Here is a 23,986-nt window from a genome sequence, read left to right on the forward strand (position 1 = left end):
TGAGTGGCTCATGGAGGGGCACAGATTAGGTACCAACTTCTTTCTTCAGCCTTTCCCTCTCTCCCTCCCTTTTCTTGGCTCTTTCTCCCTCCTTTCCCTCTCCCACTCTCCTCCCTGCTCTCCTGACCTTACTGTTCTGCTATCTGATGGAAAAATATCCGACTTTAGTGCCCTGACTCTGGCATTCCTGAGCTGTGTGACCTTAAGCCAGTCACTAACCCCCTCTGGCCAGTATCCTCAAGGGAAAAATGGGGACTGCAATCCTCGATGGTAAAAAGAGATAATCCACATAGAACACCCAGCACAGCGCTAGGCCCTCTAGATGTTTATCAGTATTGCTACCATCCTGCTGCTCAACCGGCAGTTAGCTTGCTATCTTCACCCGCGTACCCCAGGCTGCACCCTAGACTCCTGTGGGTACTCCTAAAAAAATACCCAGGCCTCCCACATCCCAAGCCAAGTCAATGAAAATCTTGGGTGGTGGGCACAGACATTGATAATCTTTATTTTTAATTTTTTCCCGTACCGGGGACTGAACCCAGGGGCACTATCCCACTGAGCCACATCCCCAGCTCTTTTTTTTTTTTTTTTTTTTTGAAACAGGGTGTCGCTAAGTTGCCCAGGCTGGCCTCGAACTTGTGATACTCCGGCCTCAACCTCCTGAGGTGCTGGAATCTTGGGGTGTGCACCAGGGCGTACTCCTGGTTGATTTTTTTTTTTTCCTTAGAATTTGTTTTAAGTTTATTTTCCTTTTAAGTGGACTCTACATTTTAGAGAAGTTTTACATGCTCAACAAAATTTATCATAAAATCCAGAGAGTCCCCGTACTGGCTGATATTTTTTAATCTTAAAATTAACATGTGGATATATTCACCAGTATTTTTAGTTTTATTTTCATTTTGGCACTGGGGATTGAGCCCAGGGGCATTTGACTACTGAGCCACATCCCCAGTCCCTTTTTATCTACTGAGCCACATCCCCAGTCCCTTTTTATTTTTAAGTTTGATACACGGGGTCTCCCTAAGTTATTTAGGACCTCACTAAATTGCTGAGGCTGGCCTTGAACTTGTGATCCTCCTGCCTCAGCCTCCTGAGTGGCTGGGATTGCAGGCGTGTGCCACTGAACCGGGGCTGACCAGTACTTTGGTAAAGCAATCCAGCTTGAGAGCTGCACCAACAACTCTGGATCACCTGGACTTTCCAGTTTCAGCACTGAATGTCCCATGGCCCAGGGACCCCTTCTGCCCTGGCAAATTGGGACAGTTGGTTCCCTCTTCTCAAAGGAATGGACCCATATTTTCTTCTTTTTCTCTCTTTTTTTTTTTTGGTTAAGGGGTATTGAACCATGGGCACTTGACCACTCAGCCACACCCCAGCCCCCTTTTCACATTTTTATTTAGAGACAGGGTCTTGCTGAGTTGCTTGGGGCCCACTAAATGGCTGAGGCTGGCTTTGAACTCCATCCTCCTGCCTCAGCCTCCGAGCCTCTAGGATCACAGATGTGCACCGCGTCCCCCGGCTGGACCCATCTTTCCCAAATGCTGGAAAAGGACGCGCGGCTGGCGGCGGCTCAGTCAGACAGGTCCCCGTCATCAGTCACTCCGGGGCTGCAGCCCCCGGCTGCCTGTTCCATGGCCCTGACCCAGCGGACCTTCAGCTCCTCCGTCTCGGCCTTGAAGGTGTAGAGCTGGCCCGACTGTTGCAGCTGGAAGGCCCTGGGGTCCCCCTGGGGCCCAGGGGTCACCTGGTAGCCCAGCAGGGGGATGGAGGTGTGGGCTCGCGTGTCCTGGGGGAGGAGGGAGAGGTGGGCTGCCCTCTGCCCTGCACCAGAGCACACACTGCCCCTCAGACCCCAGGCCCCACAAAGACCTGGCCCTCAGAGGGGGAAGGACCGCGAGCTGCTGTCTGGGTCCAGCTCAGGGTGGACTCTGGGCCCCGGTGTCCTTCTGACGCAGGGGCCGACCCTGCCCTGCACCCGGGGAGGCCAGACCCGGGCAGGCGGGAGGTGGCCTTACCTGAGGAGCCCCGTAGACGTAGAGTACCAGGGGGTCGTCGCGGGGGATCACACACCAGCCCCGGGGGCCGCTCCTGCCCCACTTGTCCCCGAGGAGCTGCAGGAAGCTGCACATCAGACTCTGGCCGGGCCCCGGCGGGGCGCCTTTCTGGAAGCAGAGAGGACAGTGGGCACCGCTCCCTGGACGCCCCAGGCAGGCCGGGGGCTGGACGACTCCCTGTTTAGTCTTTGAAGCAAGGAGGGGTCATTGGCCCCGGGGACTCAGAAATGTCCCACCATGTGCCTGTGTCACCAGGCTGGCTAGTGGCTGAGCTGCATGGAGCCCGGCGGGTCCTGACCCGAAGCGTGTGCGCCCATGGGGGACAGAGTTGGGGCCTGGGCAGGGACCAGGCCTGGAGGGACAGGGGGAATTGGGCGGGGATCCCGTGTCCCTGGGAAGGACCAACTTGAACCTGGGAACTGACAGCTCCTTCTCATCCCCTAGGGACGTGGCGTCCACCTGGCCTTTCGGGGGGGTGCAACCAGCATCTGAGCTAGTTGACGTGGTATTTGTGGGACACAGCCGGGACCCTCTGCACCTGGGTCTCCACGGGAGAGGCCCAGCTGGGTGGACCCTGCAATCTCTCAGGGCTTCGGGGTGGACAGAGCTCAGGCTCTGCCTGTCCTGGAGCCTCAGGTCCCCATCTGTCCAGCGGTGTCTGAGACACCTCCGAGGACCTGGGGCAGGCCTCTGGACGTGGGCAGAGACACAGAGCCGCTTCTGTGTGGTGCCAGCCCCCGCTGCCCGGCTGGGGGGGGAGAGGAGGGGAGGTGTGACCGCAAGGCCCCTCAGCACCCAGGACCCGCCCAGCAGGGACCCCAAGGTCAAGGGGCAGGAGGCCCCACCTCCAGGATGCCCCGCCTCCTGTCCCTGTCCTCGGGCAGCACGCTTCCCGTGAGGAAGGTGAAGCAGTCCAGGCAGACCCTGCTGGGCCGGTTGCCGTCGTACTTGAGCTGGGCCTTGTAGTCGGAGCACCGGGCGCACACCACCTGGGGGACACGGCATCGGTCAGCGGGTGGGGACAGGGGAGCCATCGGGCTGCAGGGGCAGAGCAGAGCTGGTCCCCCAGGCTGGCTGAGCTCCAGGACCTGAGGCTTCAGGGCGGGCCGGCCCAGGCTCTGGCTCTGAGGCTGTAGGACTTCCCCCCTTCCATGGGGGGCCGGGACTCTGGGGGCCTTAACCCATTCACTTATCAAAGTGCTCCAAGTGAAGGGCCAGGGTTCTTGTCCTCGAGTGAGGGTGACAGCAGGCCAGCCCAGAGGGGGCAATGACTTGCTGAGGGCCACACAGCAAAGTGGCAGCGCAGACCCTCCACCATCAGGGTGTGTCTTCAAAATCCCTTGTTTTGGGACTCATGCAAATTTTGCCTTCTACTCCATCCCAGAGTCCAGAATGTTCTAATAGAAAAAATGATGGGCCAGTTGTTTTACCTGGGAAGAGATGGAGCGCGCGCACACACACACACACACACACACACACACACACCCCGCCCCGAGTCCATCACTGAGGAGCCCCAAAGGCTGCTGTGGATCGGGCTGGGGAGACCAAGGAGCCAGGCGCAGGGAGACTCAGGAACAGCACCCGGCACGACGGGCAGCCAGGAAGGGGGTGCAGGAGCAGGGGCGGGAGGAAGGGCCCGGGAGGAGGGCGTGCGCCCAGGGCAGTGCTGAGCGGCCCTCCCTGTCAAGCCTCCCGTCTGGCAGCGGGGGAGAGGGAAACCAGGCTCCTGAGCCACCGAAAGGATGAGTCACCGACTCCCAGGGCGCAGAGATGTGCTCCGGCAGGAGAGCCCGCGGCAGCCGGGGCCCCACACAGAGGCTCCGGCTGGCCTGGGAGTATTTTATTTGTGCTGAGAGATTTAAATTATTTACTATAACTAGTAATATCTTTCTGCTTCACCAACTTCTAATTTTGAAATTCTTCAGAACTACCGACAAGTTGGAGCTCTTTTTGTTTTTCCCTGTGGTACCAGGCATTAAAGCCAGGGCGCTCAACATGAGCCTCATCCCCTGCCCTGGTCTCGCCGAGTTGTTCAGGGCCTCACTAAGTTGCTGAGGCTGGCTGTGAACTCTGATCCTCCTGCCTCAGCCTCCCGAGCCCCTGGGATTCCAGGTGTGGGCCCCTGGGGGCCTCTTCCCTGTGTTTAGGGACTCCTTAGACAGGTGCCAGTGTAGAAGGATGAGACTTTCACTTACAGAACAGCAGCGAGTCCCCAGGCCCCTCCTGTGGCTCAGGGCTTGCCTTCTGCATGCAGGTGTGTCCTGGGTCCTAGAAACTGACCTCTGTCCCGACTGCAGTCCAATGTATTTGGGGGACACCTCCCTGACTAGCCCCAACCTGTCCTGCTGGACTCCTCCCGAGCCCCAGAGGTTGTTAAAGACGGAGGGTGCCCTGGGCTTCTCTGCTTGCAGAGTAGATGGAGGGGACATGGTGTGACAGGGACCGGCTCCCGCAGAGCAGCAGGTGCACCAGGCCCAAAGCAAGAGGTGTGTGGGGGGGCTGCCCTGGCCCCTGAGCCCAGCTGAGCACCGAGCCTTGGGAAATGGTGGACAGACGGCAGGTGGGAGGACAGGGTGAGCTTCATTTCCCATCTATGAGCTGGGTGCTGGGCAGCAGCCGGCCAGGAAGGAGCCCTGGTTGGATGGCAGGGCAGGGGCGCTGGCGGGGGCACTCACGTAGCCACAGGCCCTGCAGTGGTGGCGCCGGCGGGTCAGGGCGTTGAAGGGCTCCTGGCAGCGCATGCACATGGTCACCATCTTGTCCCGCACCCACTGCGGCGCTCGGAGGCCCAGCTCCTCAGACTGCAGCTGTGGGCAAGGAGGGGCTGGGCAGCGGCGCTCCGGGAGGTCTGCGCGGGTATCCCCGGGGCTTCCACTTGAAACTGACTGAACCCATCAAGCCTTCGGGACGGGTTGCTTACTACTATTCTTACTCTACAAGTGAGAAAACTGAGGCCCAGAGAGGTCCAGTAACTCAGCAAAGTCACCCAGCAAGCTCATATAGGAAATCAAGTCCCAGACAGTCTCCCTAACCCACCTCACTTGCCTCCCCGGTCCCATGGGCTACGTTTCTCAGATAATTTCAAATCCTAAACTTGCTCTTGGCCGGCAAGCAGAGCTGGAGTCTCTGTCCCCTTCCCTGGGACACTGCAGGGGGCCGCCCCCCAAGGCAGCTTTTGCTAGTGGGAAACTGTCTCAGAGTCGCTGACTGGGGAGATGTTGGGAGGAAGGGCTTCCCCTGGTCCCTTCAAGTCACTCCTGGTGGGTGACACTCCCTGTCCCTCGGAGTGGAGCAGGGAGGGAGCTCATGGGAGGGGGCTGCACGGAGGGGGCTGCACGGAGGGGGCACAGGTTTCACCAACCTGCTCCTGGGTGTCGCCTTCGGGGCCCTGCACTGCAGCCTTGAAGGTTTCATTCCGCTTCTCAACTTGGTCGATGGCTGCTTGGCAGGCCTGGGGCGGAGGGCGGAGAGGGGTGTCACCGAGGAGCCGCAGGGAGGGCCCATCCCCTCGCCCACCCAGAAACCAGCAGACCCAGCAGAGAGCTGGCTAGTACCAGGCCCTGGCCCCCAGGCACACGGGGGCTGGCCCGAGGAAGGAGAATCTAGCCCCAGAGTACAGACGTGAAGACTGAGGCGCAGAGAGGTCAGGGGCTGGCCCCAGGATTTCCAGCAAGGCAGAGAGAGGCAGCAGGATTTGAACCCAGGGCTGACTCCAAACTCCACAGACAGACCAGGGAGCAGGTGGGCACACCCGGATGCTGGGGTCAGAGTCCGAGGAGCCCCGGAGCGTTCCCATACCTGTATCCAGGAAGCCATTTCCTCCTGGGACCTGCTCAGAAGGAGGGTGCACATGGGTGTCCCCGAGGCGCGTGGCCGGGCCCCCTGCCTGCCCCCCAGCCGCTCCTACCTACCGCGCCTGCAGCTCCAGGGTGCGCTGCTCCCCCGACACCAGGAAGCAGTGGGGGAACTCGGCGTCGGGCAGCTCCCGCACCTGCAGGCAGGGGGACCGGTCAGCCCTGTCACTCTCTGTCCCCTCCGCAGCCCGGCGGAGAGGAGGGAGGTGGGCTGTGCCCAAGAAGCAGTCCCCATTGGAGGGACAGGGCTGGGGAGCTCGTCCCCACCCCCTTAGTCCTGCCCAACCAGCAGAAGGCACCTGTCGCTGGGCCCCCTCTAACCAAGCAGTTCCGGTGGCCCAGTGCAGAGTGCAGGTGACAGCCCCCCACAAAGCTTCACCCCAAATGGAAACTGGGTCCCCAAACCAGGCGGGTCTGTGAGGGCTCAGGGTACCATTTTCTTGGCCTAAAAACGTCCATAATAAAGAGCTGAAGGAGGCCGTGGCCCACGCCGGTGATCCCAGAGGCTCGGGAGGCTGAGGCAGGAGGATCCCCAGTGCAAAGCCAGCCTCAGCAATTTAGCGAGGGCCTAAGCAACTCTGTGAGACCCTGTCTCTAAATTAAAAAATAAAAAGGGCTCCGTGGTCAAGTGCCCCTGGGTATCCCCAGGACCGAAAAAAAAAAAATTAAAGAAGATAATCTCCGCAGCCGCTTTGGAAGGCAGACATTACCATCCCCAACGAGGAGATGAGGACGCAGGGACCCGCCTGAGGTCACGCAGCATCGAAATGGCCAAGTCAGGGTCACAGCTCAGGTTCTGGGGGACCAAAGCTCAGGTGGGAGAACACCTCTCCACCCCAGCCCCCCGGGTCCTGGCAGCGCAGACCTCCCGGGCCCCGGGGAGAGGGTCACAAAAGAACCTGGACCCACCTGAGCCTGAGCCTGCGCCTGGGAGACTGGGGCTTGATGCCACCTGAGCCTGGAGCCCTCTGCCATGCCTCGCAGGGGCCGGGACTTCACGGCTGATGGTGGGGCCACCGCATCTCTGACAGCACTGACCAGAGCACGTCCTTCCTCCCCGCAGGCCTGGCCTCGGCCCCAGAGCCAGTGTCCCCTCTGCAAGGGCTGCGCAGGTTTGGACATGCGCCCTGGGCCCGGGGGAGGCTGCCAGGCGGTGAGAGGCGAGGTGGTGGGAAGAGAGTCAGGGAAAGCCACCCAGCAGCCTGCGCTCAACCAAGGACAAAGCAGGGCTGGGGGTGTGGTCAGTGCCCCTGCGTCCAGTCCCCTGTAACACCCCCCAAAAGAAGGGGAGCTGGGAACTCCTGACCTGGGGATCGGGGCCCCCCTGCGACACTCACAGAACCTCGGCTGCACCCAGCCCCACCCAGCCCCAGGGGTGGTCACTGCGGAGCCCCGCTTGCCCACACGGTCCTTTGTCCTCAAATGCTTTACTGACATCTGTTGGCAAACTGGCATAACATCCAGATTCTGTTGGAACAAGACATTTGACTGCCATCTGCCGGACACTTCTCACTATAAATCTGCCATCTCGATACTGTCACAGTCGGCCAATACGCAGCCTGCTGCAGATGGCACCCTCTCAGATGAGGTATCCTTGTGCAGTGCACAGCCTGCACAGCTGTACACGGAGTCCCTGAGGGGCTGGACCCATAGTCCTTCCTTCTGTGCAGGATGGCAAAACATTAAGCCCAAGTGAGATTGTGGAGTCATCTGACACACCAGAAGGAGGCCAGCGGGCCTAGTAGGTCGGTGAGAGTCATCTTGATGGTTCAAGACCAGACTGCTTCTTTTAAACCTCAGACTCAGAAAATGGTCCAGCATAGACAAGGGGCTGTGGACAGCTCGGCACCTGCCATACCAGTACCATCCAGGAGAGGGGGCTGTGTGGCCGCTAGAGGGAGACAAGCTCACCAGCCGCCGAGGACATACTTTCTTTCTGGTGCTGGGGATCGACCCCAGGACCTTGCACACGCCAAACACGCACTCTACCACCAAGCTGCACCCCGCCTCTTCGTATTTTCTCTTTATGTTATGTGTCTGTTTCTTGACCTTTCTGTCAATCTCTGTCTCCTTCTCTGTGCCCGAGTCTGTGACAAGAGGCCACCCACGGAGGATCCCACAGAGACACCCCTGAACACACCCGGCCTCTGGGCATTCTGGCCACTTGGGGGTGGAAAGTTAGATCCTCGGGGGTGAGGACACACTCCTCCCTCAGTCAGTTCAGGGTGGGGATGGGCTGTGAACCCCGAGAAGGTGCCCATGACCCCACGGGCCATCAGCGCCTGCAGGCTGTGCCCACTGCAGACAATCTAGCATGGAGCAGGGGGTCCCCAGCTGTCTCAGGGCCCAGGCTCCAGACTGGAGCACACCTGCTGCTCTGGACGGGGTGGGGGTGGGGACATGGAAGGGTGGAGGGAGGCCAGGCCCCTGCAGGTCCAGCCCTGGCTTCAGGACACAGTGGCTCAGAAGCCAGCAGGGAGCGCCGTGGTCAGGACGGATGGCCGCCACCTCTTCCTCAACGTCTGAGATTTGGCCACAGACTTCAGGGCTCTGGGCAGAAGCCTCACTTGGGAAGCTTCAGCGTGGGGTTAGACCACAGGCTCCAGACCCAGGTACGCTTGGGGCTTTGAATCCAGGTTGTCCAAACCCGGATTTGCCGTGCGACTCCCAAGCAAGACACTTAACCAGAGTCTTGGTTTTCTTATCTTTCTCAGCGGGATCAACAGTAGATGCACTCACACTCAGGCAGACTTTGAAAGGTTATTTCCTGCAGCTGACAACTGAAGACAACCTACCCAGCCCTGAGCAGAACACTGGTTGAGTAAATTGCAGCCCACCCACAGTGGAATACTATACAGCCGCATAAAAAGATGAGGCAGCTCTAATGTGCCAAGGGCAACACTCTCCAGAAATACTACTGATGCAGGGCCATGGCCATGGTAATAGCATGTAGGTGCAAAGAGAAGCCAGGGTGACTTCAGGAGGGGGAACAAGGGGACAGGGCAGGGAGGAGACTGCTCATCGTATATATTTTCATATTGTTTGATTTTGAAATATGTATTATCTGATTGTTAGAGAATGCAATTAAAATCAGCAGCAGCATTATCGTTATTTTGGGCAGCGCTAGGCCTTGAACCCAGGGCTTCCAGCATGCTAGGCCTGGGCTCTACCTACATCCCCAGCCCTTTATTATTTTTTATTTTGAGACAGGGTCTCACTAAGTTGCTCAGGCTGGCCTCAAACTTGGAATCCTCCTGCTTCAGCCTCCCAGGTGGCTGGGATTACTGGTGTGCGACACTGAGCCTGGCCCAGTGGTGGCGTCCTTGCCTAGCACGAGGCCCTGCTCACTCCCCAGTACTGCCCGGCCCTGCTCAGACCTGCTGACTCAACCTGCAGCCACCACGCCACCAGGGGCCTGCGGACCACGCCCCACCCCTCGGCCCAGGAAGGGCCCCTGCAGGAGGCTGGCCCCGGGGGTGAGCTCTCCCTCCAGCCCCTCCAGCCCCGCGTGCTGAGGACCACCACTCCCTCGTCGCCCAGGACCCGGGTCACCCCCACCTTCCGGCGGAGCCTCTCACCTTCATCCCGGCCACGGCGATGCGGGTCCTAACCTGGAACTGGGCGCCCACCTGGATGACCCTGGGCACGCAGTAGAGCAGCATGTTGTTGAACTGCGGGGACAGGGGCGGGGTGAGCGCAGGGGCGGGGCTTCCCGGGGTGGGCGAGGCTTCCCAGTGTGGGCGGGGCTTCCCATGGTGGGCGGGGCTTCTCGGGGTGGGCGGCGCCACTGACCCACTCCCCTCTGGTCACTCTCTGGCCTAACTCCCTGGACATCACAGAGGAGAAGGAAGGGGGCTGTCCAGCCCCTGCCCCACTGGGACGGTGCTGAAGGTCACCCTATTTGTGGGCCTCGAGGGAACAAAGCCAACCTCAGAAACCTCCTCGGCTGCCCTCAAGGGGGCTCAGGGCCCAGGGCCTTGGGGGAGGGAGGTGGGACCACCTTGCCAGATCTCAGGGGAGCCCTGGCTTCTTCAGAGTGAAGAAGGCAGTTCTTCCTGGTAGCTAACCTAATGCCTTCCTGCTGTGCCTGTCCTAGAACAGGATTAACACTGGTCTGAACCCAGTTCAAACTCCAGCCCTTTTGTTTCCTGGGGCATCTCTGGGAAGAGTGTAGTTAGAAATCCCTGAGGCCCAGAGGTGGTCGCCGACTTCCTAAGTCGCCAGGCATCAAAGCACCGTACAAAACACGGGTCTTCCTGCCCCCCCCCCCCGCAGTGCCAGGTAGTGGCCAGACAGAGGCCACCTGGGCAGGGGACCCGGAGCTCCCCTCCCCAGGGTGGGAGGCTCCAGCAGCCCCTACCAGGAAAAGGTAGCGCTCCATGGGGCCGCTGCGGCGGAAGGAGATCTTGAGGACGGGGCCCTCGCGGAGCAGGTGGTTGGAGGGGTCCACGATGTGGTCGTCGAGGCCCAGGCGCTGGTACACCTCCCACAGGTCCTGCAGCCGCTCCTGGGGAGGGGCACCTCAGCCGGGCCAGCCGGGACGGGCGGGCGGCTGGCAGGGGGCAGGCGTCGGGCCGCGTGGACGGGCCCAGGAGGCAGGGCAGGCCCAGAGGCCCCACGCGCTGGCCCAGGGTCGCGCTTACCATCTCGGCGATGGCCGCATTGCAGTGCTGGGCCGCGGAGAAGATCATGTCCAGGGCTTCTGGAGAGGGGGCAGGCCAGGGTCAGCCCCTGACAAGCTGGGGCTCGGGGCTGGAGGCCGGGATGGGAGGCCCTCGGGACCTCCAGCACCGCCCCTGGGCGCCCTGCAGAGGTGGTGTCTGGATGGCGCAGGCCACCGCGGGCAGGGAGACTAGAAGGGACCCGAAGGCGGCGCAGTTTGGCTTTGGTGACTCCCTGTTCCCTGAACAGCGGGAGAGGCACGGGGTTTGGCACCCTGCAGCTCTCCTCCTCTCTGGCTGTGTGACTGTGGGCAAGTCACTTCAGCTCTCTGGGCCTCAGTGCCCTTTTCTGACACACAACGTTTGGATAATGTCATAAGGTCTCAACCACCGTTGCTGATGGTGACGACCCTCCATCCTGCTGTAGAGCTCAGTAAACAGTGGGCGTGCCCCCCCAGCCCGGCTCCTCACTCTGGGCGTCCGCGCGGTCGGGGGCCTGCGCCGGCAGCTTCTGCACGTACTCGCGGAGCAGCAGCTCGTAGCGGGGGACCCTCTGCACCGGCTCCAGCATGTGGTGCTGCAGGGTCAGGCTCCCCGAGGCCTCGCTGCTCTGCGAGGACAGGAGGGCGGGCGTGGGGCGGGCGGAGCCGGGAGACGCCCCGACCCCAAGCCAGGCCCCTCCCACCTCACCTGGACGCGGGCGATGACCTCCTGGAAGGGCGGCGACTTGTCCGTCCAGGTGGCCAGCAGCTCTGCCGCTCGCCCAAAGTTCTTGACGTACTCGCTGTACATCTTCAGGAACGGGGCCAGTTTCTGGATCACGTCCCCGATGCGGGGCGTGGCCGTCCTGCGCAGGGACACCCAGGGGTGGTCCTCAGCCTGGCCACCTCCTCTGTGGACTCCCGCCGGAGGTGGGGGTGGGCGAGGCCTGCTCCCCGAACAGAGGGAGGCTCCCGGGGTGTGGGCGGGGCTGGTCCCCCAGGCGCCCCCCCCCCCTGGCAGACATCCTGTCCCCTGGCCCCCACCTCCCACAGCACTGGGCCTGCCACAGGGCTGGGCAACTCCTCCATGCCGGGCCATGGAGCATGACCAGGGCCCTCCCGCACCTTGCGGGTGGAAAGAGCCTTTAGCCCATCTTAGAGATGAGGACAGGAGGCTCAAGGGGTAAGAATGTATCCACAGGCTCCCAAGGCAGGGCCTGGGGGTCATTCAACCCAGGGACAGTAAGAAGCCACCCTGGGAGCTGGCCTGCCTCAGCTGCATTCCCACCACATCAGTCACTCCCCCTGTCCTTGGGCCAATCACATGGCCTCTCTGTGCCTCAATTTCTACCCTGAAACAAATGGGCATGATGGTAGGTGGACTTACGGGGTTGCTCTCTCTCCCTCTCATGTGTGAGTGTGTGGGGGATACTAAGGATTGAACTCAGGGACCCTCTACCTCTGAGCTACATCCATGTCCCTTTTTATTTTTTCTTTTGAGACAGAGTCTTGCTAAATTGCCCGGGCTGGCCTTGAACTTGCAATCCTCTTGCCTCAGCCTCCTAAGTCACTGAGATTATAGGTGTACACCACTTGACACCAGCTCTCTCTCTCTCTCTCTCTCTCTCTCTCTCTCTCTCTCTCTTTGTACCAGGGATTGAACTCAGGGGCACTTAACCACTGAGCCACACCCTGAGCGCTATTTCGTATTTTATTTAGAGACAGGGCCTCACTGAGTTGCTTAGATCTTTCTAAATTGCTGAGGCTGGCTTTGAACTCAAGATCCTCCTGCCTCAGCCTCCAAAGCTACTGGGGTTACAGTCATATATATATCACCGCTCCCAGCTTATATGTATATATATTAGCTGTAGTTGGACACAATACCTTTATTTTATTTATCTATTTTTATGTGGTGCTGAGGATTGAACCCAGGGCCTCACACGTGCTAGGCGACCACTCTACTTCTGAGCCCCAGCCCCAGCCCCTAAAATATTTACTTTAATGGTGATTACAAAGTAAAACACATATCTATAACAAGGCCCCTATCTATTGACCACCAGTTGGTGACCTTCTCCTTTATCAAAGACTTTCAAGGACACTTGGACATCATGGCATTTCTTTGGCAAAATATATAAAGCAAGTGACTTTTTCCATGAAATGTGGTTACCTCTGAAAGCAAAGAGGGTTTCTCGTGTGACCACAATGTGGCCATCGAGTGGCCGCTGATTCCAAGGTTGAATCAGTTACCAGACGTGAAGCCCAAGGCCAAGGTCAGTGTGGCTGCTCCACAGCCTTGAGCCCCACCGCCCCTTCCTGCGCACACCTGTGCCTGTCCCTCCCTCGCCCCGGGGAGGGCCCACCATGGCCAACAGCGGGCACAGGCCAGGCTTGGCGGCCTCACCAGTCCTCCAGGCGCCGCTGCAGCTCGGGGAGGAAGAAGCGGGCGTGGAACTGGTGGATGGAGGAGATGTTGGAGAAGATGAGCCGGACCACGTCCTCAGGGAAGGCCTTGCTGCCCTGCGCCTCCCGCAGCAGCTCCTGGAAGAACACCTGGGGCCGCCACCCTGGGTCACCGGCTGCCGGGGGAGCGCCTACCAGCCCACCCGGGGGAGAGGGGCCTGGGGTGCTGAGGGCTCCGCCCCTTGACCTCCCAGAGTCCCGCCCGCAGTGGCCCTGGGAAGACTGCTCTGGCCACTTCACACGTTTGGGGACTTGGGGATTTGGCCAAAGTCTGACGCCTGATGAATGCCAGAAACAGGCCATCGGGGTCTATGGAGTTCTCGGGCCTGAGTCACCAGGCCAAGCGCCCTGTGCTGCGGTCAGCCAGCTGGCCCTGTGGCTCTAGGGCTCCTTAAGGAAGTCAGGGTGTCCATGGGGGATGGCAGGTGAGGAGCCCGGACAGGCTGGGGGGACAGGCTGGGGGGACAGGCTGGGAGGAAGGCCGGGAGGACTGTCTGTGGGCGCTGGCCTGGCCACCAGGGCTGGGTGGGGAGCGGGGATGAGGGGCTCATCCCCGCTCTCTCAGCCTCCGACCATGGGGTTCAGTGGCTTCAAACCCAGGGCTCCTAGCCCTGCTCTGAGGACATGGGCGGGTGGCCGGCAGGGGACACTGGTGCTGGGCCGGGGGTGCTGGCCACTGGCCTGGTCCAGAAGGTGCAGGCGAGCCACGTAGGCCTGCTCCGTCTCCAGCAGCTCCCGGACCACCCTCTTCTCCTCGGGCTCCTGCAGGGACGGGAAGAGGAGAGGGGAGAGGGGAGCTGGGGCACCTCTGGTGAGCCCTCCGTTTGTCACTGTGGAGCACCCTCCGCTGTTCCCGCCGTCCCCAGCGCATCTGGGCTGGCCCTGGCATGAGGCCATCAGAGAACCTGCAGACGGAGGCTGAGCCCGTGCTGGGGTTCAGAAGGGCCCCCTGAACCCGGCAGCTCCTGCCTGTGCTCCCTCGGGAGCTGGGAGTCACCACCTCAAGAGAGCCGGCTGCCTGATGGAGGGACCTCCAGGGGAGGCTCCAAAGAGAGGAGACTGGAGGCCACACGGAGACAGAGGGAGCTCCTAGAAGCCCAGCCTCGGCTGTCCCTGCCCCGGGAGCAGCTCACAGGTTGAGCCATCCTGGCCATTCCAGCCTGCGGCGCCACCTGCCTGCCACCACGTGAAAGAGACCTTGTTAGAGACTAAGGTGCCAGGGATGGTGGCCCACACCCGTGATAGCAGCCGCTCGGGAGGCTGAGGCAAGAGGATCGCAAGTTCAAAGCCAGCCTCAGCAACAGCGAGGCCCTAAGCAACTCAGCAAGGCCCTGTCTCAAAATAAAATATAAAAAGAGCCGGGGATGCGGCTCAGTGGTACAGCACCCCTGGGTTCAACCCCCAGGACCAAAAATAAAAGTCTCAGGGCTGGGGTTGTGGCTCAGTGGTACAGCGCTCGCCTAGCACGTGTGAGGGGCTGGGTTCGATCCTCAGCACCACATATAAATAAATAAATAAAATAAATGTATCGTGTCCCCTTACCATTAATATATATATATATAATTTTTTTTAAGTTTAAAGATAAAAGACTGACCTGCGTCCCCACTGTACCCCAGCTCCCTGCTGGAGGCCTCACCTCCAACAGCTGTAACTATATTTGGCAATGGGGGCCCTGAAGGAGGTGATTAAGGTCAAGTGAGATGTGGAGCCCGGACCTAAACCCATAGGATTGGTGTCATTGTAAGAAGAGAAGGGACCGCTGGAATGTGTGGACACAGAGGAAAAGGGCCACTCGGGGACACAGCAAGAAAGCGGCCGTCTACAAGCCAGGAACAGAGGCCTCCCTAGAACCCCCCCACACACACCTTGATTTTGGACTTGAGCCCCCAGAACTGTGGGAAACGCCTTCCTGTTGTCCAACGCACACAGCAGGTGGGACTCTGGCAGGACAGCCTGGCAGGCTGATGCAGCCCCCACCAAGACCAACAGAAGACTCGTCCTGCAGCATGCCGGTCACCCCAGTAAGGTCATACTAGGCCACTATGTTTGGGGTGTCTGCTACGCAGCATTTGGTCACCAGAACACACCACTGTGATCATCCATCATAAGGCACAGAGAGGTTAAGGTAACTGCCCCAAGTCACACAGTGAGAAAGAGGAAGAGCAGGGTGTGAACCCACAGAGCTGGCTCTGGAGTACAGTTCCATGTATTGTCCCCCCTCCTGCTTCCACAGGCCAGGAAACATCTGTAGGAGAGAGGTGACCCACTTGGGACCAGACCCAGTGTTAGTCTAAGGACAGGAAATCAGCTCTCAGACCTCCATTTCTGGTGTGAGGCTGGTGCCCCCTCTAGAGGGTAAACTGAGGCCACAGATGTGAAGCATCCCAAGTTCACAAGGTGAAGACTGTTCCAAGCCCTGTGACCTTGAACAAGTGTCTTAAGCTTCAATTTCCTTGCCTAAAAGACCAAAATTGAACCACCACCACCCTGCCACCCAGGCTCTTGTGAGTCAACATGCACATTTCAGAGACAGCATCTGGACTCTATGTTTGGGGGGCTGGCTTATTTCACTTAGCATGATAGCCTCCAGTTCCATCCATTTACTAGCAAATGCCATAATTTAATTCTTCTTTATCGCTGAGTAATATTCCATTGTGTATATGTACCACATTTTCTTTATCCACTCATCTATTGGAGGCACACCAAGGTTGGTTCCATAGCTTAGCTACTGCGAGTTGAACTGCTATAAACATTGAGGTGGCTGTGTCCCTGCAGTACGATGATTTTAAGTCCTTTGGCTATGTACCAAGGAGTGGGGTAACTGGGTCAAATGGAGGTTCTACTCCACGTTTTCTGAGGAATCTCCATACTCCTTCCCTGAGTGGCTGAACCCATTTGCAGCCCCGCCAGCAATGTCAAGGGTGTGCCTTTCCCCACATCCTCGCCAACATGGGTTGCTCCTCCTGGGCTTGGTGATTGCCGTTCTGACGGGGGTGAGGGAGGCATGGAATAACGGGCAGGTGGGGAGAGTCCAGGGGCTGTAGCCATCCCGGGCTGGTGAGGGGGGACCGTCCAGCTTTTGGCTGATTTCTGATCACACAAGCCCCCTACCTGGGCTCTGGCGGGAGAGAGTGTCTGCGGAGGCGGTCAGGGGGAGGCCCAGTGCTTACCTGTGGCACTGCCCCTGCGCAGGTCCCAGGCTGGCAAGGTCTCCGCCAGGCCCCGCTGGACAGCTTGTTCTTCAGGGAGCTCAGACACCTCCTGCTCACGGTCCTGGGCCCAGACTCGGGGGTCTCCCCGACATGCGGCTTCTCCCCTGGCCCTGGGGCGGGTGGCTGGGCCTGGTCTCTGGGCGCTGTTTCCGGGGTCCTGAGAAAGGAGCAGACCCAAGAGTGTCCTTGTCAGAGAACAGGGAGAACCGCAGCCTGTCCCCGTGAGGGTTCGGGGGGTGACTGATGTCCATTTCTGGTGGGCAATGGCTCCCGAGCGCCCGGCACTCTGGAGAAACTTGCCAAGTAAGACTTCCATGTCCTCCCGAACCTTGGAGGAACTTCAGTCTTCAAGGTGAGTCAGTGTGCCCTGTTTTATTCTCTGGGGAACTACATACTTCCCTGTTTGAAATGCAGTCAAATTCAGAAGACCTCCCCGCTTCTACAGACAAAGCTTATTGGTTGGCTCTTCTCAGATCACCCCGCGCCTCACCCCTGTGTTAACTTCTGCATCAATAACTGATACATGGAGGGAAGGTGGGAGCCATGGAGTGATCTAGAGTGAGGGCAGACCTGCCAAAGCTCGGTTGGGACCTTGGCTCCCCACATGACCCACTGAAGAAAAAAACAGGCTAAGAGCAGATCCCCTGCTCCCCCAGGGCAGGGCTTCTGAGGGCAGCTTGGCTACCCTGTGTTCTGGGTCTGCTGGTCAGTTTCATTCTGTAGATGAGGGACATATCTACCCTCAGTGGATATGTCCAGTGACATGCCCCATCTCCCCTGGCGTGGAAGGCTGTGACCACAGCACAGAGCAGGCATCGTTATGAGAAAGAGGCTGGACATGAGGGGTCAGACACGTTCGCAAGCTCCAACTCTGCAGGGAGGGATTCTTATGATTCCCATTTTGTAGCCACGGAAACTGAGACACAGGAAAGACAGGGACTTGCCGCTTGGACGCGACAAAAGTGGGATCGGGATCAGACGGGCCGGTTCTGAGCCTTGGCCCTGAGCTGCTTCTCATCTGTGCAAAGGAGAAACGGGTCCAGAGAGCCAAGGTGACCTGCCCCAGGCCACACAGCCTGTGGGTGGCAGAGGGATCAGGGGCCAGGCTGCTGCCCTAGGACTCTCAGCCCTCCCTGGCACCCCAGAGCCTGCTTCCTCAGCTTGTGGCCCCCCCAGCCTGGCCGGGCCGCCCCGGGCTTTCTGTTCTACACTCGGTTTCAGCTTCTGCATTTCTCTGCCCGCGCCAGGCCCGCTTCTGCTTCCTCCTCACCCCAGGTTCCCATCAGCCGAGCCTCGTAGCCCCCCGAGAAGCCCAGGCCAGGCGCTGGAGGGGCGCCCCTCGCTCAGTAGAGGCTGGTCACCCTCCTGAGGGCACCTGCTCGGTCGCCATTCAGGTCGCAGGGCTGCCCGCTCCATCCAGGGTGCTGCTGGGCAGCTGCAGGGTGCCCGGGGGCTCCGCCGAGGTCACCCCACACCTGGCATCCAGGACTGGGTGGGCCAAGAAGGCGGTGCCTGAGAGCTGTCCTCGGTGCTGAACGGGACGAGCTGGGCCAAGACCCTGGGAGAGTCGCTCAGGTGACTTCAGGGTGGATCAGGCCACCTCCCTGCCAAAGCCCACGGGGGGCTCTTCCTGTACAGCACCCTGGCCCCCCTAGGACGTCTGCTGCCCGCGACCTTGCACCGTGGTTACTACAGGAGCTTAGCATCCGAACACGGGAAGCCTCCTCCTCCTCCTCCTCTCGGGTTCCCGCAGGTGCTGAGCCCCACTCCCTTCTGGGTGGGGGTCCAGCTCGCCTCCCCCAGATGGGGTAGAGCCCCTGGCTGGCGGCTGCGGGAAGACCAACAGACTAGTCCCTGGGGCGGTAAAATCCCAACCAGACCTTTGCCTCAGCAGGGACAACTGAGGACCACCACCCCAGAGCTCCCTGGCGCAGCCCAGCCCCTCCCTCCTGCTCCTCTCTCCTCTGGTTGTCCCCAGAGCTCCCTGGACAATAGACGTCCCACCGCAAACCCCTATCTCACAGTCTCCTTCCGGGGACCCGGGGACCGACCGCCTGGGCTTGGGGAATGTCTGCTGAGTGGTGAGGGACACACACACACACACACCCCTTGCCAGGCCACCAGGGACCTCCCACATCTGGTCCTGCCCTCAGCATTGGCCCAAAGCTCAGCAAGCTCATGGACTTAAAGCAGGGGCGTCCCGGGGTCTCTGTTTCCTCATCTGTAAAGTGGACACAGAAGCAGAGGCCGTGCCATCCAGGTTGGCCGTTAGGACGATCACATACGACACGGCACGAAGGGGGCGCAGACGGTGCCCTTGGGCAGGCTGCCCGGCCGTCCACCCTGCCTCGCTGGACACAGTCCCCGCTTCTCTCTCCGTTTCAGTGACGTCCACTTTCAGTTTCGATGTGTCCTGTGGCAGTGACCAGCTCTAGGTTTGCCCTACCCACAGCGAGGAGATGCTCAGGAAGGATTAGCTATTACTTCTGGAAGGTGCTGGAAGGGCAGTGGGTGGGGTCTGCAGCCCCGACACATAACCACACTGGTTTTTGGTTTTGGGTTTTTTTTGTGGGGGAGATACAAAGCATTAACCCAGAAGTTCTTAACCACTGAGCCACATCCCCAGCCCTTTTTTGTATTTTTTTAAAATTTTTTAGTTGTAGGTGGACACAATATCTTTATTTTACATTTATGTGATGCTGAGGATCAAATCCAGTGCCTCATGCATGCCAGGTGAGCGCGCTACCTCTGAGTCACACCCCCAGCCCTTTTTTGTATTTTATTTAGAGACAGGGTCTCGCTGAGCTGCTCAGGGCTTTGCTAAATTGCTGAGGCTGGCTTTGAACTCGAGACCCTTCTGCCCAGCCTGGGATTTCAGGGCTGTGGCACCACGCCCGGCTCACACTGGTTTTAACTCTCCCAACACATGTGCCTCGTTCCCGGACCCCAGCTGCACTCTCTATGCTTCAAGGGACCCACGACCAAGGGTGTGGGTGCTGCCCAGACAGGAGGAGATGCCCAGGGCAGGACCCCCCAGAGCGCTGCTCACAGAGGGGGCTCAGGAGGCCCTGGCCCGGGGCACAGGACCCGAGGGCTGCCTGCCTGTCCGCCACCCTCCCCCGCAGCCCAGTACCTGCTGTTCTCAAACACAGTCACCAGGTTGGACACGGAGGCCAGCTTCTCCTCATTTGCCGGCTCCATCCCGCCAGCCTGCAGGGTGGTCCTGAAGTAGGGACGGGGACTTCTGGCAGCACACTCGGCCACCCTGGCTTGGGGACGCTGGTGGGCTAGGACATCCTGGAGTGGGCTCCCATCTTCCCCACGGGCTCAGCAGGCCAGCTCCTGGCTTCAGAGTGAAGAAAGAGGAAGTGGTCCCAGGGCTGCCTGCAGGGAAAGGCCCTGTCCCCAAGTGGGAGGGGCCAGCAGGCCCCACCCTCCCTGTGGGGGCTGATGTCCCCCCCTGGGGACCCCAGGTCCAGAAGCCACCTGCAGGGGGCAACAGGGCCAGGGGTGGATCCTGGAGCTGGACCCCGGGCTTCCTTCTGTGCCGAGAGGCTCCGGCCAGCCTCGCTGCCCTAATGGGCCCCAGGGGTCTTCACTTTGGCCCCTCTTCCAGCAACTTCTTCTCTGGATCTGTCCCTCTTCACTGCTGTAAGGAAACAGCTTTTCCTCAGAACTGATCACAAACCTGCCAAGGGCTGCCCGGGAGGAGTCCTGGCTCCCCCACCTCCTTACTGGGTGCTCTCAGATGGGCCGTCACTGTCTTCCCCTTATGGCCCCAGGGAGGGCAGCTTCCGCCCTGAAACTTGGAAGATAATAATAGCTAACACAAGCACTTTTTAATGCTTTATAAGTATTTTCTTATTTGATTCATAATCATCTTAGATGAGTCCAATTGCTATCCCCATTTTCTATAAGAGGAAATTGAGGATCAGAGAGATCAAGTAACTTGCTTGAGGTCACCCAGAAAGAACACAAGAGAATTTAAGATTTTTCAAAACAAAGGTAGGTGTTCTACAGTTCCAGCAAAGACGTGTTGGGAGCCTGGATAAACACCTCGCAGCTCCATCCTCAGGCCTCCTGCTGCTTGCACGCTGGGTTGTGTCTGCCTGATGCCTCCTGGGCCGCCTGGTCTACCAGTTTTTCTAGACAAATGGCCACTGCCTCTGTTTTTCTCAATCAAGCTTCACAGGCCATTCATGGCCTCTCCCACTGGGTTCTGGTCTCTTGTGTCCTTAGCCAGGGCCCTCCACTGAGATTGGTCTTTATCCTGGAGCACTGGGACTGAGCCTTAGTTATCTCAGTACCCTAAGCGCCCGGCACAGCTTCACGCTACAGCGACTGTGAACCCTGGGGCCTCACTTGCCACCAGCCGTATGTATTCCCTCAGGGCTTGGCGGGAGCTGCTTCCTCCTGCAGAGCTGGCCCCGCCCCCAGCCCTGCATCCCACTGACCCTCCCCACCCCCACCCCTGCCTGCTCTGTTTCTGGTCTTATTTTTCATTATGAAGAATCTAGGGCCGGGTGTGGCTCGGCGGTGAAGTGTTTGCCTAGCATGTGTGAGGCCCTGGGTCTGGTCTTCAGCGCCCACAAAAATGTATGTAATAAAGGTACCATGTCCACCTACAATTTACACACACACACACACACACACACACACACACAGGCAGACACGACCCAGCATGCTCCTAGCAGGAAGACACAACCCAGTAGAATTAAGGGCTCAGTGACCCAGGCCTGTAATCCCAGCAGCTCAGGAGTCTGAGGCAGGAGGATCGCAAGTTCAAAGCCAGCCTCAGCAACTTAGTGAGGTCTAAGCAACTCAGTGAGACCCTGTCTCTAAATTAAATACAAAAAAGGGCTGAGGATGTGGCTCCGTGGTTAAGCACCCCTGGGTTTAATTCCTAGTTAAAAAAAAAAAAAATGTAGAACAGATGCAAAACTAGATAAAACAATCTAATGCACCCATCAACCCACCACCCAGACCCAGCAACCCCCACCTCTTTAGTCCCCTCCCCAAGCCACCTCGACTGTGCCTTCTCTTGTCATTTTGAAGCAAATCCCTGACATCACATGCTTTCCCCACAAATATTTCAGTGTGTATCTAAAAGATAAGGGCTCATAATATTTCAGTAAATAAATAAAAATACACATACACACTAATGTATAGGCATACCTATTGATCACAGCAACATCGCTTTACATGTACATGTGTTTTACATGTTGTGATCATGTGTGTACATATGAAAGATACTACGTCATCGCACCCCAACAGAGGTTCAGCAATCATCCCTCAATCTAATTGAATATCTAGAAAACATTCTGAGTGCCAGTTCTTTATAAATGCCATCATTTGGGGCTGGGGATGTGGCTCAAGCGGTAGCGCGCTCTCCTGGTGTGGGTGCGGCCCGGGTTCGATCCTCAGCACCACATACAAAGATGTTGTGCCCGCCAAGAACTAAAAAATAAATATTAAAAAATTCTCTCTCTCTCTCTCTCTCTCTCTCTCTCTCTCTCTCTCTCCCACTCTGTCTTTAAAAAAAAATAATAAAAATAAAAAAATAAATGCCATCATTTAAAAAAAAAATCAGGGGACCCAAATAAGCCGCGACATTTCCAACGAGCCACCTCAGCCTGGACTCACTTGGTGTCCACAGGTCCGTCCGGTTCTTGAGAACACGCGTAACTGGCCCCGTTGGTCTCAGGAGGGAATCTTGCCTTTGAGGTGCTGTCCCCGGATCCCTGTCAGCGTCGGTTAGGCCTGGAGCCCTGAAGGCCACTTCTCCCTGGATGTCCTCCTGGGCCGGGGCAGCCTCCCTGCCTGGTGCTCCAAGCTAAGGGAGGGCCTGAGTGCGCAGGAGGCTGGTGCCCAGCCCAGCACCGTGTCCCCACCCAGTGGGGCTCCACAGGCGTGTGGGATGGAGTGGACAAGTGCCACACCCTGAGTGGCAAAGGACTATCTCATCACTTGGCCACTAGTGCCTTGAACCTCCAAGGAGGGCTCTGAGCCCCGACAGTGCCAGGCCGGGGGCGGGGGCGAGATGGCATGTCTGCAGGTCCACCTCCAACCCCGACCCGGATCCCAGCCTCTAGCAAGCACAGGGCACCTGCTGAGAGCTAATGGCCTGTGACAGGGCTGTGGTGGAGGGACAGGGCTCTGGGGCAGAGGCAGGCAGCCAGCTGAAACTGCTCCTGTGGCTGCTGCCACCCTCCAGCGTCCCTGTCCTGCTCCCTCCTCCACCCCCTGTCTTTGGGAGGTCCTGGTGGGCCACCCTCTGGGTCACCATGGAGTGGGCAGAGGCCACCAGCGGTGCCAGTGTGGGAGGTGTGCTCCAAAGCAGTCTCTCCCTGGCCTGGAGAGAGGAGGACAGGAGAAGACCAGCTTCGCTCAGAGACCAGCCTTCCTGTCCCCTCCCGCAAGCAGCCAGAGTGTTCTACCCTGTCCCTGGGTCAGAAATTCGCCATCTGCTGAGGCTTCCTGCAGGAGGGCGCTGAGTGGCTGGCCAGCGGGCCTGACCCCTCCAACCAGCACAGGAGCCAGGCCACCTTCCCTTCCTGACCCCGCCTTTCCTGCAAGGTGCCCTCAGGGGCGGCCGGGGTGTCTCTAAATGTCACTGTCAATCGAGTGGGAGCCACTGCTGAGGCCCCTGAGGAACCCGGGAGGCGGGACCTGCCTGTGTCCACACCCTCTGGGCTGCAGGTGACCGGGATGGCAGCAAGCCCAGCTGGCAAGTAAGTGTCCGTCCTGACGTTGGTGGCGGCTGGAGGACGTCAAGGAGGAACATAAACAGCCTTTTCTTCTTCAGGGTGTGACCGATCTGGTTTCAGAGTTGGCACTCAGGGGACTGGGCAAGGCTCCTGCCAGGCCCTCCCACTGTTCCGAAGGGACTCAAGGTCACCAGAGGCAGATAGCAGGGGTGACCAGGGAGGCATCCTGGGCAGCGGGATGAAAGAGCAGCGGGGCTGGGCTGGTGGTGGATGTGTGGCCAGCAGGGGAGACGCCCCTGGGAGCCCGGGGGAAGGCACAAGGAGACATTGTGTGTCCAGGGGAGGAGGGGAGGCCTGCAGAGCCGCTGAGGCGGGAGGCACCAGAGGAGCTGGAGAGGCGAGGCCAGAGCCGGGTGGTGCCAGGCAGTGCCCTGAGAAGGTGCCCGGAGAGCGAGCACAGGGCCTCACAGCCCAGAGTGGGGGGGGGCTTCTTTTATCTCCAGACAACTGTGGGCCTTTCTCTGGGCCTTGACGGCTCAGGGAGAGACATGAGTGGCCCGGTTTCCAGGCAAGAGAGGGATTGCTCCTGTACACCCTGTGGCCCGGCCTCTGGTGACCTTTCCCCACGCCTTCACCTTCACCGGGTCCCCCCAGGCCCCAGGGCCCGGCCTCTCAGGGCTCATCCGTGCTCCGTGCTCCCTCCAGTGGCACTGAGACCACCCCAACTCCCAGACCCCCACAGGAAAACCAGGGGGAAAGCCGGCTGGAGACCCACGAGCTAGCCTCAGTTTCCCTTTGGGAGGGTCCCCGCCTCTGAAATATATCTAGCTTGTGCCTTGCTGGTGTCCCAGCTAAGGTCACAGCGAAGGCCTACGAGGTCCCACTCCCTGGCCTCATTTCAGCCCCTGTCCCTCCTCACTGGGCTCCTCCCGCAGGGCCCTTGACTTGTACCTCCATTATCGGGCACCCTCTTCCTCCCAACAGCCCCATGGCTCCCCTCACCCCTCCGCTGAATCTTGGAGGTGGTTTGTTTTGTTTTGGTGCTGGGTGTCGAACC

The 23,986-nt window shown here is 59.2% G+C and overlaps 1 protein-coding gene across 2 annotated transcripts; it reads right to left on the reverse strand.

The window, feature by feature from the left end:
• Nucleotides 1–997: 997 nt before the first annotated feature.
• On the reverse strand, nt 998–22,184 carry Fgd2 (FYVE, RhoGEF and PH domain containing 2). 2 transcript variants are annotated; one of them, XM_076858788.1, is made up of 17 exons: nt 21,866–22,184; nt 19,356–19,568; nt 16,181–16,379; nt 13,692–13,772; nt 12,952–13,100; nt 11,260–11,416; nt 11,041–11,179; nt 10,552–10,610; nt 10,269–10,415; nt 9,487–9,579; nt 5,966–6,045; nt 5,853–5,883; nt 5,416–5,505; nt 4,730–4,861; nt 2,900–3,043; nt 2,016–2,162; nt 998–1,786 (listed from the first exon to the last, which is right to left on the reverse strand). In XM_076858788.1, the coding sequence occupies exons 2-17, from the start codon at nt 19,421–19,423 to the stop codon at nt 1,571–1,573; spliced, it is 1,932 nt and encodes a 643-aa protein (XP_076714903.1). In that variant the 5' UTR covers nt 19,424–19,568; nt 21,866–22,184; the 3' UTR covers nt 998–1,570. The 2 variants fall into 2 exon arrangements, with proteins under 2 accessions (XP_076714903.1, XP_076714902.1); XM_076858787.1 differs by lacking the exon at nt 21,866–22,184 and adding an exon at nt 19,911–19,983.
• Between the last annotated feature and the right edge of the window lie 1,802 nt (nt 22,185–23,986).

This window comes from Callospermophilus lateralis, chromosome 6 (genome assembly GCF_048772815.1).
Source record: "Callospermophilus lateralis isolate mCalLat2 chromosome 6, mCalLat2.hap1, whole genome shotgun sequence".
NCBI lineage: Eukaryota > Metazoa > Chordata > Mammalia > Rodentia > Sciuridae > Callospermophilus > Callospermophilus lateralis.